This window comes from Sus scrofa, chromosome 14 (genome assembly GCF_054392235.1).
Source record: "Sus scrofa isolate SSC_HxYL_T2T_F1_AM1 chromosome 14, Sscrofa_HxYL_maternal_Yorkshire_Landrace_v2.0, whole genome shotgun sequence".
In the NCBI taxonomy this organism is placed as follows: domain Eukaryota; kingdom Metazoa; phylum Chordata; class Mammalia; order Artiodactyla; family Suidae; genus Sus; species Sus scrofa.
The window spans coordinates 84,174,598-84,192,166 of NC_139396.1; the positions used below are offsets into that span (position 1 = coordinate 84,174,598).

A 17,569-nucleotide genomic window follows, 5' to 3' on the forward strand; every position below is an offset into this window, starting at 1 on the left:
GAACCCTGGTTTTAGAATTAGATATACTAAGCTTAGAATATCGTCTCTTCCCTTCAAAGACAGTGTTGAGGTGGGTAGGTTGAGTGTAAGGTTTTGGAGTCCCACCACTTCATTACACAGTAGAGACACTGGACTAGTGTGAGGTTTAGAGGGAATGTGTGTAAAGAGGGCATTTCAACTCGATGGCCATTATGATATTTTCTCTGGCATGTTATCTTCCGTCATGGAGCATCTATTGGTGTTTAATAAAAAGAGATGAGCATATGGAGGGTGATTTCTGGGAAGCTCTGCAAATAATTAAGATTTCAGAAAGTTATATCTTCCACTGACTTTTGACAAAGAAGCATCTTTATTAAATATTGAAATTATGGCACCTGATGTAATTTACTGGTTTAGGTGGCCCAACTATTTAATTCAGAAAATGTATATGGATTATTTTTTTTTTCCCTGCTTCCCCACTGACAGCATTATGTAAGGTCTTTTTTTTTTTCCCCTCCCATTTTATCTCTTAAGGTACCTTAGCCAACCTAGAGGGAAATTCTGAAACTAATTTTAGTCACTTTGAAGATACATGTATGGGAATCGGAACCAATAAGTGATAAAATGTGACCAGTGAGAAATCCATCCTGATTGGGCCTTCCTGACTGTCTAGTGACTGATGAATTCATTTATAAATTTGCTTTTACTTGGCTTTCAGGATTTGAGTGATTTTGAAGGCTATATTTTGGGGGAACCCTTTACTTACCTTTGCCCAGCCCTGGCCTGACCTTTCACAACAGGGGCCCGAGCCACGGCTTTCGAGCTGGCTCTGTGCCCCCACCCAGCACATTGTCATACAGTGGCCTTTTCTGTCTGTGTCCGTGACTTGACTCTAAGCTTGTGAACACCAGGAATTACTTCTTATTGTTCTGGGTCCTGGCACTTGAGGCACTGAAGTAGTAGGCTCTTGATGAATATTTGTAGGTTGTTCAAACCAGTCAGTGTGCACAAATCCCAAGGCATATTTTCAAATGCACATACACACATATTTAAAAGATAGAGCACCTCTGTTCAGTATAGTCTGCTGGTCAAAAGAATGGTTTTTGTCATCATTCGGGTTTTTATCCCTACTCCGCTGCTTCCCAGCTGTTTGAAGCATGAAATCTCCTTCCTAAGGGTGTTCTGAAGATTCATTTACCCAAAGAGATCTTTATTTACTGTGTGCAGAGTAGGGAGCTTTTATTTTGCAGAGACAAACTGTAAACAATTAAGCACAGAAAATAGAATTTCAGATAGTGATAAGGGTTAGGAGGAAAACAAACACAGTGAGGTGGTTGGGTTGGTGTGAGAGTGCAGGGCAAGTGGGGGAAGTGGCAGCTGGGGACGTGATGATGAACACAAAGCCCTAAAGGAGAGTCCGCTGGGCATGTCCTTAGGGAGACCAGTGTGGCTGCAGCTGAGGAAACTGAGGAGAATAATAATTATTTTATTGTGAAATACAGATTTAGAGTCCACTCAGCAATTTAACAGAGAAGACAACAAAACACATGAACAAGGACAACATTGATGGGAGGAGAAGAGGCAGGGGCCAGATCCATAGTGTTGGGGCAACAAGCTTGCCCACGTTCAGGACCAGGCCAGGAACGTGACTTGGTGAAGACAATTTTGACTTCACTTCTGCGTTTCAGTTTTTAATACAGACATGGGTGTAGGGAAATACTTCTCTTTGAAAAACGGCAGTGCAAACACTGTGATAAATGGTGAGTGAGTAATACAACATGGTGCTGATGATGGCAAGAGGCTCTCGGTCTCCTTGTGGGAGACCCAGTGGGAGTGGGGTGGGCAGCCAAGAGTCTTCTGACCCCAATTAAAGGGGGTGTCTGGTCCTCGGTGCCAGCCAAGTGTTGCCACGTAGGAATGTGGGCTCCAGTTGCTAAATCTGCCGCGTTTTCCAGACAAACAAAAATCTGAATGTCTAAGTGAAATTGCCAGATTCAAAAAGGTTGGCTCACATTAAAAAAGACCTTATAATGAGGACCCAGCATTGTTGCAGCTGTGGTGTAGGTCGCAACTGCGGCTCAGATCTGATACCTGGCCCGGGAACTCCATATGCCACGGGGTGGCCAAAAAAGAAAAAAAAAAAAGACTTTATGATGGATGGACAAAAAGCATCTGTGGGCTGCCAGTCTGAAACATCCTGCCACAAGCCCTTTTCTGCTGTGCTAATGGGGATTAAGTGGAGTATGATGCATGTTAACATTTAACCATTTAACCTCGTGCCCAGTACATAGCCAGTGTGTAGGGGGAAAGCATACTTTTTATTAATTTCCCTGTTAATGTTTTTCATTGCCTTCATCATTAATTTGTTTAGTTAACTCTAAATCCACATTAAAAAATAGACATTGTCCTACTCTGGTAATTAATAAGTGGTAGTTGCTGCTGTTTGCTGACTAATTTGTTCAGTTCTTTGCATTATTCACTTGGTAGGTGAATTTTATATTCATTGTACAAAAGTAGACTTTAATCTAGGCTAATTTATGTGGTAAAAGTGGACAAGAAGAAAGGATGAGCATTGTTTGGTTCCTCATTCTCTCACTTATTGTCGACTTCCTCTGGTCTGCAGACATTGTCACTTGTTCTTGTGCTTTGGCACATTTAGGTCTCAAGTCCTTCTGGCCAGTGTTAGCTGCCTAAAAGTGGGAAAGAACTGTGGCAAAAATGCCATTTTAGACCAGGCGAAAGATGATGGGAAATGCGGCCTTACGCCGTGATGTCCTGTGTGGAGGCTTTTCGTCAGTTTTAATGAAATACAAATGTGCCCGATGCAAGTTATTTTGTTTTCCCAGAAAAAAAATTTTCATTTAGTAAGGCCTAACCCACGTAGTTTTGTATTACAAGGATTGTGTTTGGTGTGTTGCAATGCATTGGCAGTTGTCTTGGGGAATTTTATTCAGTGCAAGCATCTCTGATGGTTTGGCATCCAGTTGGGTTAATTACTTGTTCATGTACTTTTTGGTCTTGACTCTATGTTAAAATTCTGGGCCATCATAGAGAGGAACGCTGGGAGTATCAAAATATATGTGCATATTTCTAATAGATTAAAAAGCTTATAAGAATGCATATTTTCCCCCCAAGGTTTTTTTTTTTGTTTTTTTTTTTTTGGTGCACTGTTTGAAAAGGAGGACTTTATTGCATCAACATGAGTCAAAGCCTGAAAAATGTTTTTTTGTTTTTTTTTTTGGGGGGGGAATCTTTTCTGTAAATACAGGTTCTTAATTGAATCAATATTTTCCTCTTAATTTTTGCTACAGATCATGGAGGAAACAAATACGCAGATTGCTTGGCCATCAAAACTGAAGATTGGAGCGAAATCCAAGAAAGGTAAATCATGAGAGTTGGAGAAATTGGTGGTTTTGATAATGGAGACTGTGGAATTCCTGCAAGTTTGCCAGAGAGAAAAATCAACCTTTATCCTTATCCTGTTTGTCCCCAGATATTTATTAAATAGCAATATTTGGGGAGGATTATCATAATGAAAAATAGCATGCAACCTTTTATTCAACAAGAGTAATATATTTTTTTCTTCCAGTTTTATTGGGTTAGAATTGACATACAGCACTGTACAAGTTTAAGCTGTACAGCATACATGATTTGACTTACATATGAAAATATTATCGCTAGTGAACATCCATCATCTCCTTTAGAAACAAAGTTAAAGAGAAAAAAATTTTCCTTGTCATGAGAACTCTTAGGATTTTCTAACAACTTTCGTATATAGCATACAGCAGTGTCGATTATATTTATCACATTGTACTTTACATCCCTCATACTCGTTTAACTTAAAACTGAACATTTGATCACCTTCATCCAGTTTCCCCATCCCTCACCACCTCATCTGGTAACTACAAATCTGATCTGTTTTTCTATGAATTTGTTTGTTTGTTTTTGAAGTACGGTTGACCTACAACACTATATCAGTTCCTGTTAAACAACATTCAGTATTTTTATACCTTTCAAAAATGTCACCATGGTCAGTCTACTTGTTCTTCACCATACAATATATTCCATAGTTACTGACTATATTCCCCACACTGTACATTTCATACCCTTGACTCATTGATTTTGCAACTGATCTCCCTCACCTATTTCTTTACACCCCTCATATCCCTCCCCTCTGGCAACCCCCTGCTTGTTTTGTTTTGTTTTGTTTTGTTTTTAATTACTCAATGATTTTTATTACATTTATAGCTATACAATGAGCATCACAACCCAATTTTATAGCATTTCCATCCCAAACCTCCAGCGTATCCCCTATCCCCCAACCTGTCTCATTTGGAAACCATAAGGTTTTCAAAGTCTGTGAGTCAGAACCAGTTCTGCAGTGAAGTTCATTATGCCCTTTTTTAAAGATTCCACATGTAAGTGAAAGCATTTGATGTTGGTGTCTTGCTGTCTGACTTCACTTAGCATGATAATTTCTAGGTCCATCCATGTTGCTGCACATGCTGTTATTTCTTTCCCTTTAATGGCTTAGTAATATTCCATTGTGTATATGTATAACATCTTCTTGATTCACTCCTCTGTCGATGGACATTTAGGTTGTTTCCATGTCTTGGCTATTGTATATAGTGCTGCAATGAACATTGGGGTCCATGTATCTTCTCGAGTCATGGTTTTCTCCAGATAGATGCCCAGGAGTGGGATTGCTGGATCAAATGGTAGTTCTATGTTTAGTTTTCTGAGGAATTCCCATACTGTTTTCCACAGTGGTTGCACCAATTTACAATCCCACCAACAGTGTAATGGGGTTCCTTTTTCTCCACATCCTCTCCAGCATTTGTTGTTTGTACTTTTTTGATGATGGTCGTTCTGGCCGGTGCAGGGTGGTACCTCATAGTAGTTTTGATTTGCATTTCTCTAATAATGAGTGATGTTGAACATCTTTTCATGTGTTTTTTGGCCATCTGTATGTCTTCTTTGGATAACTGTCTGTTTAGATCTTCTGCCCATTTTTTTATGGGGTCGTTGGTTTGTTTTTTTGGTATTGAGCTGCAGAAGGTGTTTATAAATTTTGGAGATTAATCCTTTGTCAATTGATTCATTTGCAACTATTTTCTCCCATTCTGTGGGTTGTCTTTTTGTTTTGTTTAGGCTTTCCTTTGCTTTGCAGAAACTTTTAAGTTTAATTAAGTCCCATTTGTTTATTTTTGTTTTTATTGTCATTATTCTAAGAGGTGGATCTGAGAAGATGTTGCTATGGTTTATGTTGGAGCGTGTCTGGCCTAAGTTTTCCTCTAAGAGTTTTATAATATCTGGTCTTATATCTAGGTCTTTAATCCATTTGGAGTTTATTTTTGTGTATGGTGTTAGGGAGTGTTCTAATTTCATTCTTTTCCATGTGGCTGTCCAGTTTTCCCAGCACCATTTATTGAACAAGCTGTTCTTTCTCCATTGTATATTCTTGCCTCCTTTGTCATAGATGAGTTGACTGTAGGTGCATGGGTTTAATTCTGGGCTTTCTATCCTGTTCCAGTGATCTATATTTCTGTCTTTGTGCCAATACCATACAGTTTTGATGACTGTTGCTTTGTAGTATAGTCTGAAATCTGGGAGCTTGATTCCCTCAGCTCTATTTTTCTTTTTCAGGATGTCTTTGGCTATTCTGTGTCTTTTGTGCTTCCAAACAAATTTTAAAATATTTTGTTCGAGATCTGTGAAAAGTGTCCTTGGTAATTTGATAGGGATTGCATTGAATCTGTAGATTGCCTTGGGTAGTGTAGTCATTTTGATAATATTGACTCTTCCAATCCAAGAGCATGGTATGTCTTTCCATCTGTTTGTGTCATTTTTGATTTCTTTCATCAGCATCTCATAGTTTTCAGAGTACAGGTCTTTTGTCTCTTTAGGTAGGTTTACTCCTAGGTATTTTATTCAATTTGATGTGATGGCAAACGGGATCATTCTCCTAATTTCTCTTTCTGATTTTTGTTGTTAATATATAGAAATGCCATTGATTTCTGTGTATTAGTTTTGTATCCTGTGACTTTTCCTATGTCATTGATGAGCTCTAACAGTTTTGTGGTAGAGTCTTTAGGATTCTCTAAGTGTAGTATCATGTCATCTGCAAATAGTGATAGTTTTACTTCTTCCTTTCCAATTTGGATTCCTTTGATTTCTTTTTCTTCTCTGATTGCTGTGTCTAGGACTTCCAAAACTATGTTGAAGAGTAGTGGTAAGAGCAGACATCCTTGGCTTGTTCCTGATCTCAGCAGGAATTCTATCATCTTTTCACCATTGAGAATGATGTTCGTTGTGGGTTTGTCATATATGGCCTTTATTATGTTGAAGTAGGTTCCTTCTGTGCCCACTTTCTGAAGGGTTTTTATCAGAAATGGGTGTTGGATTTTGTCAAAAGCTTTTTCTGCATCTATTGAGAGGATCATATGGTTTTTATTCTTCAGTTTGTTAATGTGGTGTATCACACTGACAGATTTGCAGATATTAAAGAATTCTTGCATCCCTGGGATAAATCCCACTTGATCATGATGTACAATGCTTTTAATGTATTGTTGGATGTGGTTTGCTAGTATTTTGTTGAGGATTTTTGCATCGATGTTCATCAGTGAAATTGGTCTGTAGTTTTCTTTTTTTGTGGTATCTTTGTCTGGTTTTGGTATCAGGGTGATGGTGGCCTCATAATGAGTTTGGGAGTGTCCCTTCCTCTGAAATTTTTTGGGATAGTTTCAGAAGGATAGGTGTTAGCTCTTCTCTAAATGTTTGATGGAATTTGCCTGTGAAGCTGTCTGGTCCTGGACTTTTATTTGTTGGAAGTTTTTGTTTGATTGTTTTTGTTTTTGTTTTTTTGTCTTTTTTGTCCTTTTAGGGCCAAACCAGTGGCATATGGAGGTTCGCAGGCTAGGGCTTGAATCAGGGCTACAGCTGCCAGCCTATGCCAGAGCCACAGCAATGCCAGATCCAAGCTGTGTCTGCGACCTGCACCACAGCTCTTGGCAACCTGGATCCTTCACCCATTGAGCGAGGCAAGGTATCAAACCAGCAACCTCATGGTTCCCAGTTGGATTCGTTTCCACTGCTTGTCTGTTCTTCTCTCTCTAGCTGCTTTAGATGTAAAGTTAGGTTGTTTATTTGAGCTTTTTCTTGTCTCCTGAGGTAAGATTGTATTGCCATAAACTTGCCTCTTAGAACTGCCTTTTCTGTCTCCCATAGGTTTATAGTAATATTTTAAGTATTTTGTTATAATATAAATGCTATTATAGAAGATATCATGGCAACTTATGATTTCAAAGATGACCATTCATTTGATGGTCATGAGTCATGGTAACTCTACATGTAATAATGAGTTTTCAACACATAAACTCCCACTGTTATACTTTAGTCTTCTCATTTATGTACCAGATTTAATAGCTTATTATTCCCCCCAATATAATATGAATTTAGATTTCCTTTCTTGACTGCTTCTTCTCTTTTTCATCTGTCACACAGTGAAGAACCCACTAGATTTCTCTTTTGGGCTGAGCATTTTCCTTGCCTGGCCTTTCCTCTGCTTTAACCTAGAGGACATTCACTAATGCATGGATGGTCAGCCCTTAGTTTTCTTCCAAGATTACATAGTATTTTCAAATCATCTGTCACCATGTACTTTCATGGATAGTTTTCGTTTTTCAAGTATAACCTCAGTGTCAATAAACTTGTTTGTGTACATCATTAAAAGCTTCATATTGTCACTAGGAGATAGTGAAAACTACCTTCAAGCATTTCAAAATACAGTGATTCTGCAAGCTGAGCCTTACATGTTGTGTTCTAACTTTTTTGTTGTTGCTGTTTAGTTTTGTGTTTGCTGCCCCTTCTTCCCATGACTTTTATTGCTAAATGATACTGAACTCTGCAAGACTGGTCAATTTTCTTTTTCACTTTTGTCCAGCTTGCCTTCTTCTAATCTCATTTTATTAGAGCTACTCATGGCATGGAATGTAAATCATTTTACAGTTCTTGTTGTGAGTGTTGTTCATTGGACCTCAGTGGACTGGAATTCCTCCTGAAACTCTGATCTTATTAGTGTCTTATTTGTGACCATAGTGGCAAGAAAAGGGACGCTTATGTGCTAAACAGTTGTAAGAAGACATGGTGAATTTCCAAGTGGAATTCCACAGCTTTGTAGAAACCTTGCATTTGCCAAGTGCTATCAGATATCTTCTCAGTTAGGCTTCAGTATGTTTTATACTCATTATTCAGAAGGAGAAACTGCCTTTAGTGGGCTGTCTACCTATTTGGTTTGTGGCCATTCAAAAATTCTTGGCCTGGGATGAGTAAATTGGAACTTGAACATGAACTGGAGCCTCTTTCCCTGTTGTCAGGTATTTTTACTTAAAGAATGACATAAGCTTCATTACTGGACTAATAAAAATGTGATTTGATCAATCCTCCAAGAAAATCCCTAAGGAAGCATGAATAGCAAAATAATCCCAGATCATCTGGTATGGCTTACTCGCTTGCATTACCCATGCTACAGTCCCCCCCGCCACTGCTATCCTGAGAAACTGAGAATTGAGTCATTTTTTTAAAGTTTAAAATGTGGTTACAGCTTTAGAGATGTTAGATAATCATGGAGAGAAATAGATTAATGTTTTACATTAGTTTCCAGTTATTGACACCTTTAACCTATTCAGAATGACTGACTATATTCCATATTTTGATTATACATATTGCTTTGAAAATAGGACCATTTCAGCAGTACATTTGAGGGCATTTAGCATAATTTCCACATGGTTAAAGTTAACCTTTGGAATTGTGCCTAAAAATTGATCCCTCCAGGCCTAGGTCTACAGACATCATTTTATTTTATTTTTTATTATTTATGAAGTGCTACAAATGTACACAGCACTACATGATGAGCAGAATGTGCCAGAAGAGAGAGATTGAGCTCAAGGAAGAGAGAAAAAATGAAAAGTTTCTCTCAGAGGAAATTACTGTTCAGAATGTACTTGAGTTGGCTCTTAGCACTTAAACACACAGCTGCTGAATCAGATCTTGGCTAACTTTCCTGATATGTATATTCCTATATTCTTTTTCAGATGGCCTAATTCAGAGATGGAGTGTGTTTGACTATAATTTGTATTTAGTAGATATAAAGTGAAAATGGCAGGAGGAACTTTAGAAAGTAATTATTTGCTCTTTCATCTGATGTGGCTCTCCTTTCTTACCTCTGAATGTTATAGTGGAAAGAGTAAGTAATGTTCAAGTCTTCTTTATTCCAAACTATTATTATTCAAGAGACCAAAGCATATAAATATATATCTAGGGACTTGTGCCATGTTTTGGATGATTATGAAATTCTAAACCCCATGGTGATGTGATGATTTGGAGTATATAGATGATCCCTAACATACCAGAGAGATAGTACAACTATGTGTCTGTGTTGTATTTTGGTGTCTAGATTTATAATGCTTATTGGTTGAATATTTGAACCTAAACAAACATTTTTTCATGGCTACTGTTACCGTAGTCTGTCCCCTTCTTTACCTTCCTGAAATTAGTCCTGTGTTTTGGACATGAACTTTTAGTAGTCTGTCCAAACTTTATTTTCTGAGTCATCAGTCATTTATCAGAGCAGTTGGTGAGTAGCTGTATGGCTCCTTTGGTTGATGTGTTAGTAGGATGCTGCCTGGCAGAGAGGCCAAAAGCTAGCAGCCTGAATTTGCCTCATTTAGAAACTAAGACTCTTCTCTAGAGATTCTGGTTCAGTAGGTCTGGGTAGGGCTGAGCATCTATGTATTCAACAGTTCCCATGGTGGGTCTTACGGCTGAGTTTGGGAAACAAAAATCTCATCACTCTTTGTGGAAATACCATGATTTAGTCACCAAGGAGACCACATGTTCAAAAAGTGGTGGATGAGGATTGCTGTTGAAAAACAGAAGAATCCTTCATCCTTGAGTTGTCACTCCTCTTGGGTAACGAGCATCTTGGTTTCTAAGAATTGCACCTATATGGAGCTGCTGCTGTGGTGCAGTGGATTAAGTATCCAACTGCAGTGGCTTGGGCCCCTGGCCTCATGCGGTGGATTAAGGATGTGATTGCAGTGGCTTAGGTTGTTGAAGAGGTGCAGGCTTGATCCCTGGCCCAGTGCAATGGGGTGAAGGAACTGTCACTGCCACAGCTACAGTGTAGGTTTCAGTCTCTGGCCTGGAAACTTCCATATGCCACAGGTGAGACCAAAACCCCCCCCAAAAACAAAAACAAAAAAACAATTGCACCTGTATGGATTCATTAATTTTGCCTTGCTGTCCTCTTGGATAAGTTTAGAGCAGTGGTAACCTCATTGTTCAGTGTCTGGTGTTTGTCCTTTGCTTCTACCCCTCTTCTTCCTCTGCCAGGCTTCTCCCCATTTTTTCTCTCCTCTCTCCTTCCCTTCCCTTTCTTCCATTCTCCTTTAACCATAGAGAATATAGTAGAAAGAAATGTAATAGGAACATTGTCATTTAAAGAACATTTTGGAGAAGTGCATGTTTTATGATATAAACTCAGGGAATATAGAATTTTTAGAAAAATTCCCAAGTATTTGAAATTATTGGAAGATTGTATCTTCATTGGAATCAGAAAGAACTAATTATTTAATATGCAATAAATTGAACATTTAAACAGCCAAGTCTAGGATTGTCTTAATGGGGGTCATGATTAAGAAAAATAAAGCAATACATAGTATTTCTTCTGTATAACAAGTCTGATTTTAGTGGAAGAAAATAAAACTCTTTGCAACACTTGGAGTAAGAATACTAGAAATTCTGCTTTACTTAGAAAAACCTGAGGGTTGTGTCCATGAGAGCTGTATTTAAGAATTAAGGCGAGGAATTCTCATTGTGGCTCAGTGGGTTAAGGACCTGACGTTGTCTCTGTGTGGATATGGGTTTGATCCCTGGCCTCATTCAGTAGGTTATGGATCTGGAGTGGCTCCAAACTGGCAAAGCTCACAGATGCAGCTCAGATCCGGTGTTGCCATGGCTGTGGTATAGGCTGCAGCTGCAGCTACGATATGACCCCTAGTCTGGGAACTTCCATATGCCGCAGCTGCAGTCCTAAAAAGACAAAAGATAAAAAAAAAGCATTAAGGTCAGAGTTCCCTTGTGTATCAGTGGGTTAAGGATCCAAAATTGTGGCATGGGTTCGATCCCTGGCCAAGGAACTTCTGCATGCTGCGGGTGCAGCCAAAAAAAAAAGAACTAAGGTGTATAATACTGTAAAAGCTTACTAACAGAGTAACTTTAGGCACTCATTAAAATGTTGAATGTTATTCTGAATCACAACCTATTTTAAAGTAAATGCAGCTTTATTGAAGTACAAATAACATTTTGAAAATTTGGACTGTTTTGCCAAATAGAAGTCCTGCCAAAACTGCCTTAACAACTAGATAAAAGTGATTTGTAATGAGCATTTATCACACTAGTATGATTGTGCTATTTGCTTTGCAATGTTAGATGAATTTATTCTCTCAAATAGCGTAAACATTTTTCTTATAATCTTCTTGGTCTTAATTTGCTCATCAATCTCTTTTTAGACTGGCAAAGGTAAAGTGGGTAAACACTGTTTAAAGTCTTTGGGCCAAGTTCCAAATAAGTAAGATCAGCATTATTGAAGCTATATTGTCTTTTGTTCTGGAAAGAGTTGTCCTGCAGAGTTTAACTAAGTGATAGAAAGTGTTCTCTTGAGTGATTCTCTTATGGCAATTTCAGATGCCCCAAGACAGTGAGAATGAAAGATGTTGACTGGGTTGCTTGAGGTATCCTGTTTTGGAGGCCGTTTGATACCAAGTTTGGCTACTCTCTTCATCCTGGAATAAACAGGAGAATCATCTTTATTATTTTTGGTTGTCTTTCCTCGGAACAAGCAATATCTAATAGAAGATTCTAGCATGAGAAAAATTAATTTTTTTCCGGAGGAAAATCTTCTGTTGAGCGCCCTTCAGCTTTTGTTGTATGTTCACATTGGACTAGGTGAGGCCAAAGGGCAGAGGGCAGAAAGGAGGCATGAAATAGCATGCTGGACCACAGTATTTCCCGTCCTGGGTTGTGACTGTTAGTGTGTCAAAAATTAATTTAGGGATCACAACTGGAATGTTAAAAAACACAAGATTAGAAAAGAAAACATCGGAGTACAAGAATATTATTTCATGAAACTTTCGTATATGTCACTCTGTGTGTGTGTGTATGTACTATATATACACACACACATATACATGCACACATATATATATATATATATATATTACTAGGTCATATCTGAATTGGGTGACAGAAGTCAGGGAACACTGTTCTAGGCAGTTAGTGCCGCAAAAAGTAAAGAGTACATGCATATTGTTCGTCACTGTGTTTCCAGCACTGTAACCGGTACATGATTGGCACCGAGCAAATAATTTGTAGATTGTCTGGTGCCTCAACTCAGCTCAACCATGGTTATAGTGGAACGATGAATAGAGATGAGAATGTATATCCCCAAGGTGTATTGTGTAGGGTAAAGATTTAGAATCACAGCCGTCACACAGGAGTGGCATTAACTGCTATGAAAAATAGTGACTTGGAGTTCCTGTTGGGGCACAGTGGTTAACAAATCCGACAAGGAACCATGAAGTTGCGGGTTCGATCCCTGGCCTTGCTCAGCAGGTTAAGGATCCGGTGTTGCCATGAGCTGTGGTGTAGGTCACAGATGTGGCTCGGATCCCTCGATGCTGTGGCTCTGGTGTAGGCCGGCAGCTACAGCTCTGATTAGACCCCTAGCCTGGGAACCTCCATATGCCCCAGGTGTCGCCCTAGAAAAGACAAAAAAAAAAAAAAAAAAAAAAAAAAAAAATTGACTAATGGTGTCTCTCCTATAGAACTTTTAAGTGAATGAAGGTGGGGCAGGATTTGTGGCCAGAGCTGCTTTCCATGGTTCTGAGTAGCCCTGGACAGCAAAGTAGAAAGAAGCTTAAGGAAAGTGCCCTGGTGGTTGCCACTCATGGGACACCTGAGAAAACTCTGGTGCTAGTCTTACTAGGTGTGCACATAAGACTTAATAGAATGCAGCCTCCTGGTTATCTTCCAGACTGCAGTTGTTTTGGTTGTGGATATTTGAATTAGCATTTGGTTATGGTATTGTTGTATCGATAGTAATATTGACGAGCACCATTTGTTGAGACCTGCTGGGGCCAAGCACTGTGCTCAATATTTTATATATATAAAATCTTATTTGCTGATCAGAGCAACCTGTGAGACAGGTGGTGATATTTTACTGGTGAAAAATTAAGGCACAAGGAAGATCAAATAACTTGCCCAGGGTTTCACAGTTAGTAAGTAGCAGACCTGAAACTTGAACTCAGATCTATTTCCAGAGCTCCACATCCTAATTACTATACTCTTGTGCCCTTTCTTACCCACACATGGGGAGAAAAATCCTTTTTTTAATACCAGGGTGTTCTCTGGTATAGAATCCCTTCCTCAACAACCACTGTCAAGTATGGCTAACTACAGTCAGTAGTAACAATTTGTTAATGCCTCAGTCCTTTGGATTTCCAGAGACTTGAAGATGGGCTAAGTTTGCATGTCCTGACTCTTATAGAGAACTTCCTTTTTCAGAGAAGTTAGATTTAGCAGTTAAAAAAACCACAAAACCACTCCTAGCTATGTACATGAAAAAAAGAAATGCGTGCTTCTGGAGTTCCTGCTGTGGCACAGTGGGGTAAGGATCTGGTGTAGTCTCTGTGGCGGCATAGGTTTGATCCTTGGCCCTGCTCCATGGTATAAGGATCTGGTGTCACCACAGCTGTGGTGTAGGTCACAGCTGCTGCTTAGATTCAGTCCATGGCCTGGGAACTTTCATATGCTGCGGTTGTAGCCAAAAAAGACAGGAAAAAATAAAAAAGCCTGCTTCTGAATTTTAACTTGGTATGCCATGTCTTCATGTGCTGTTTCCTTAGGAAGAGACTTGCTGATTTGTCCTTAAGCTAAACAACTTCTAAGATGAATTTGAAAAGAAAATAAGTTCAGAATATGTTATAAATTGCTTGGGGAGGGGGGTTGCTTGCTTTTTTTCTTTCAGTCTGATAGTAATTTCTATGATCTGTCCAGGAACCATTTCTACCATTTCTGCTAGGTAGAAATATTTTGTACTTAACAGTTTTGCGTATTATTAATGTGACTCGGCATCAGCTGGTGAATGCTAATTAGGGGCCAAGAGGAGGAATTCAGCCAAAGAGCTAAATATATTGTGTGCATTGTACTAATAGTCACTCTGGTTAGAGAGAGCATGATCTAACTAGTACCTGTCAGAGGATGGTAGAGCCCTGGGGTATTTCTAGTTCTTGAAGCTTCCAGTATACTTAAACCATAAAAGGCTAATAAAAATTAATATGTATTTTATTTATTTATTCATGGCCGCACCCACAGTATACGGAAATTCCCAGAGATTGAATCCAAGCCACAGCTGCAAACCATGCTGCAGTTGCAGCAATGCCGGATCCTTAACCCACTAGCCCGGCCTGGGGATCAAATTTGCGCCACTCCAGAGACAACGCTGGATCTTAACCCACTGCACCACATCAGAAAGTCCTGGGTTTATTTCTTGATCTCCAGTTGGCTCTCTTATCTTTCATTCTGAAGCCTCCAAGGGTTGGCTTACTTTCTTATCTTGTAACTGCTGCACACTAACTGCTCTTTCGCAGCATTCCTCTCTTGCCTGTACCAGGGCCAGAGAGGGAGGTCATCTTAGTTTTTCAACTGTCCCCTCATGCCTGAAATAAGCAAATATATCTGGTGGTTTTAAAAAAGATGTTTTTCATTAACTTAAAAGGAAACAAATTTGGAATAGAATGGAGAGGTGAGAAAGTAAGTGGAAAAGTGAAAGCATTGAGAAGAGAAGACAAACCAGAGACTGGGAGAAAATATTTGGACAAGATATATCTGATAAAGGGCTATTACCCAAAATATACAAAGAACTCTTAAAACTCAATAATTAGGAAATGGACAGCCCAAACAAAAACTGGGCAAAAGACCAGAACATACACCTGAACAGAGAAGATATAGTTAAAGCAAATAAGAATATGAAAAGATGCCCAGTATCATATGTCATGGAGAGAACTGCAAATTAAAAACAATGAGCTACCACTACACAGCTGTTAGAATGGCTACAGTCCAAAAGCACTGACACCACCAAATGCTGGTGAGGCTGTGGAGCAACAGGAATGCTCATTCAGTGCCAGTAGAAATGCAAAATGGTACAGCCACTTTGGAATATAACCTGACAGTTTCTTTTAAAGCTATATGCAGTATCTTATGGTAAACCGTAATGGAAAATAATATGAAAAAGAGCCTAGCTATTATAACTGAATCACTTTACTGTATAGCAGAAAGAAACACAACATTGTAAATCAATTCCACTTCAATAAAATATAACAACCCCCCCCCAAATAAAACTAAACACAATCTTAACATGCGGTGCAGCAGTTGTACTCCTTGGTGTTTCTCCAAAAGAGCTGAAAACTTATATACATACAAAACCCTACACACAGATGTTTATAGAAGCTTTATTCATAGTCACACTTGGAAGTACTTACATGTCCTTCCATGGGTGAATGAGTAAATAAACTGTGGTATGTCTAGACAGTAGAATATTATTCATTATTAAGAAGAGATGAGCTATCAAGCCTTGCAAAGACACGGAGGAACTGTAAAATGAATATTGCTAAGTGAAAGAAGCCAGTAAGACACAGTGTATGATTCCAACTCTATGATGTTGTAGAAAAGGCAAAATTTTGGAGACAGTAGAAAGATTAGGTTAGTATTTGTTAGGGGCATGGGAGGAGGGAAGGATGAATAGACAGAGCACAAAGGATTTTTAGGGCATCTAATCTATTCTGTATGAGCCAAGATGATAAATAAAATGGTTATTATGCACATGTCAGAACTCACAAAATGAGGGAGTTCCCATCATGGCGCAGTGGAAATGAATCCGACTAGGAACCATGAGGTTGTGGATTCGATCCCTGGCCTCTGTCAGTGGGTTAAGGATCTGGCATTGCCATGAGTTGTGTAGGTCACAGACGCGGCTTGGATCCTGTGTTGCTGTGGCTGTGACGTAGGCTGGCAGCTGTAGCTATGATTGGAACCATAGCCTGAGAACCTCCATATGCTGCAGGTGTGGCCCTAAAAAGCAAAAAACAAACAAAAAACCCTGCAAAATAAGTTTTTTGTTTTGGGGTTTTTTTTTGGCCACACCTGCAGCATGCAAGGCCAGGGATCGAACCTGTGCCACAGTAGCAACCTGAACCACAGCATTAACCTGCTGAGCCACAAGAGAACTCCCCTACAAAGTGGGTTTTGATGTTGGTATGATGCTGATAGTGGGGGAAGCAGTGCCTGTGTGTGTGTGGGGGGGCATTTGGGAACTCTCTGTAGTTTCTCTCAGTTTTACTATGAACCTGAGACTATTCTAAAAAATAAAGTCCATATTTTAAAAAATGTCATAGATATTTGGTACAATACTTTAATCAGCATTTTAGTGTATTTCATGCAAAGATAATGTTATATGATCAATAACTCCTTAATATATAAGTTTAAAAGCACCATGAAATCTATTAAGAACCATTGAACAGTTTTGGAAAAGAAGAAAAAGAAAAAGAAAGTGAGAAGGATGATGAGGTGTAAATCACACCTTTTTAGTCCTCAGACAGTGACTAGAGCCAAGTCTTGAGCTTCTGCGACCTCTGTCTCCTGGGGAGCGCTGCTTTTCCCTCAGTTGTCTTCTTTCCTGAACAGATGTTTTATTTTAGGTCCTTTGCCTTTAGTGAAGAAAGTGCCATCCCACAATCCCTTTAACTATAGTTCTTTTCCCTTGTTAAACCCTGCGAAGCAGAAGGGAGAAAATATTTCTTACTTGTCTACCTTGTAATAGGCATTGTTCTCGGTGTGTTCTCTCTGTTAATCCTCATAGTGACGCCACATGAATGATCATTTGTCCCTATTATACACATGAATAACTGATGGAGAGGTGGTATAACTTGTGCAGTGTCATACACAGAGTTTGAAATGATGGAGTTAGGCTCTAAACCTTGATTTAAAAGTTGAAGGTAATTCCCTCCATTCCCTTAGTGTGTGTACGGGTGCTAATGATGAGTGTTAAGTCACCAAAGGAATGAAGATCCACTGGCATTCATTTAAGAAAACCAGGGTGAGAATATGTTTCTTGGAGTTCCCTGGTGGCTCAGTGGGTTAAGGACCTGGCATTTCTACGGCACTTCCCAGGTTTGATCCCTGGCCTGGGAACTTTCTCATGCTGCGGGGATTGTCAAAGAGAGAAGAGAGAGAGAAAGAGAAAGAGAATATGAATGTGTTTCTTAACTATCTCTTAATTGCAGTCCTAACTCCTTACCCAGATTTTAGAAGCTTGCCGGATGTTATCATTTAATTTTTTTTCAACCCAGATTTTTTATTTTTCTTTGTGCTTTTTGCAGTTTTTCCCCTTCCTTTTCTCCTCTTTTAAAACCCAATAATGGGAGTTCCTGTTGTGGCTCAGTGGTTAACGAATCTGACTAGCATCCATGAGAAT

At 39.1% G+C, this 17,569-nt stretch overlaps 1 protein-coding gene across 24 annotated transcripts in view; it reads left to right on the plus strand.

The window, feature by feature from the left end:
* Positions 1 to 17,569, plus strand: part of BICC1 (BicC family RNA binding protein 1) — a 335,849-nt gene that overhangs the window by 198,755 nt on the left and 119,525 nt on the right. For all 24 annotated transcript variants that reach the window (XM_084996941.1, XM_084996940.1, XM_084996936.1 and 21 more), the window contains one exon: positions 3,291 to 3,360. In XM_084996941.1, coding sequence (XP_084853067.1) covers positions 3,291 to 3,360 — 70 coding nt within the window. The remainder of the gene's footprint in view (positions 1 to 3,290; positions 3,361 to 17,569) is intronic.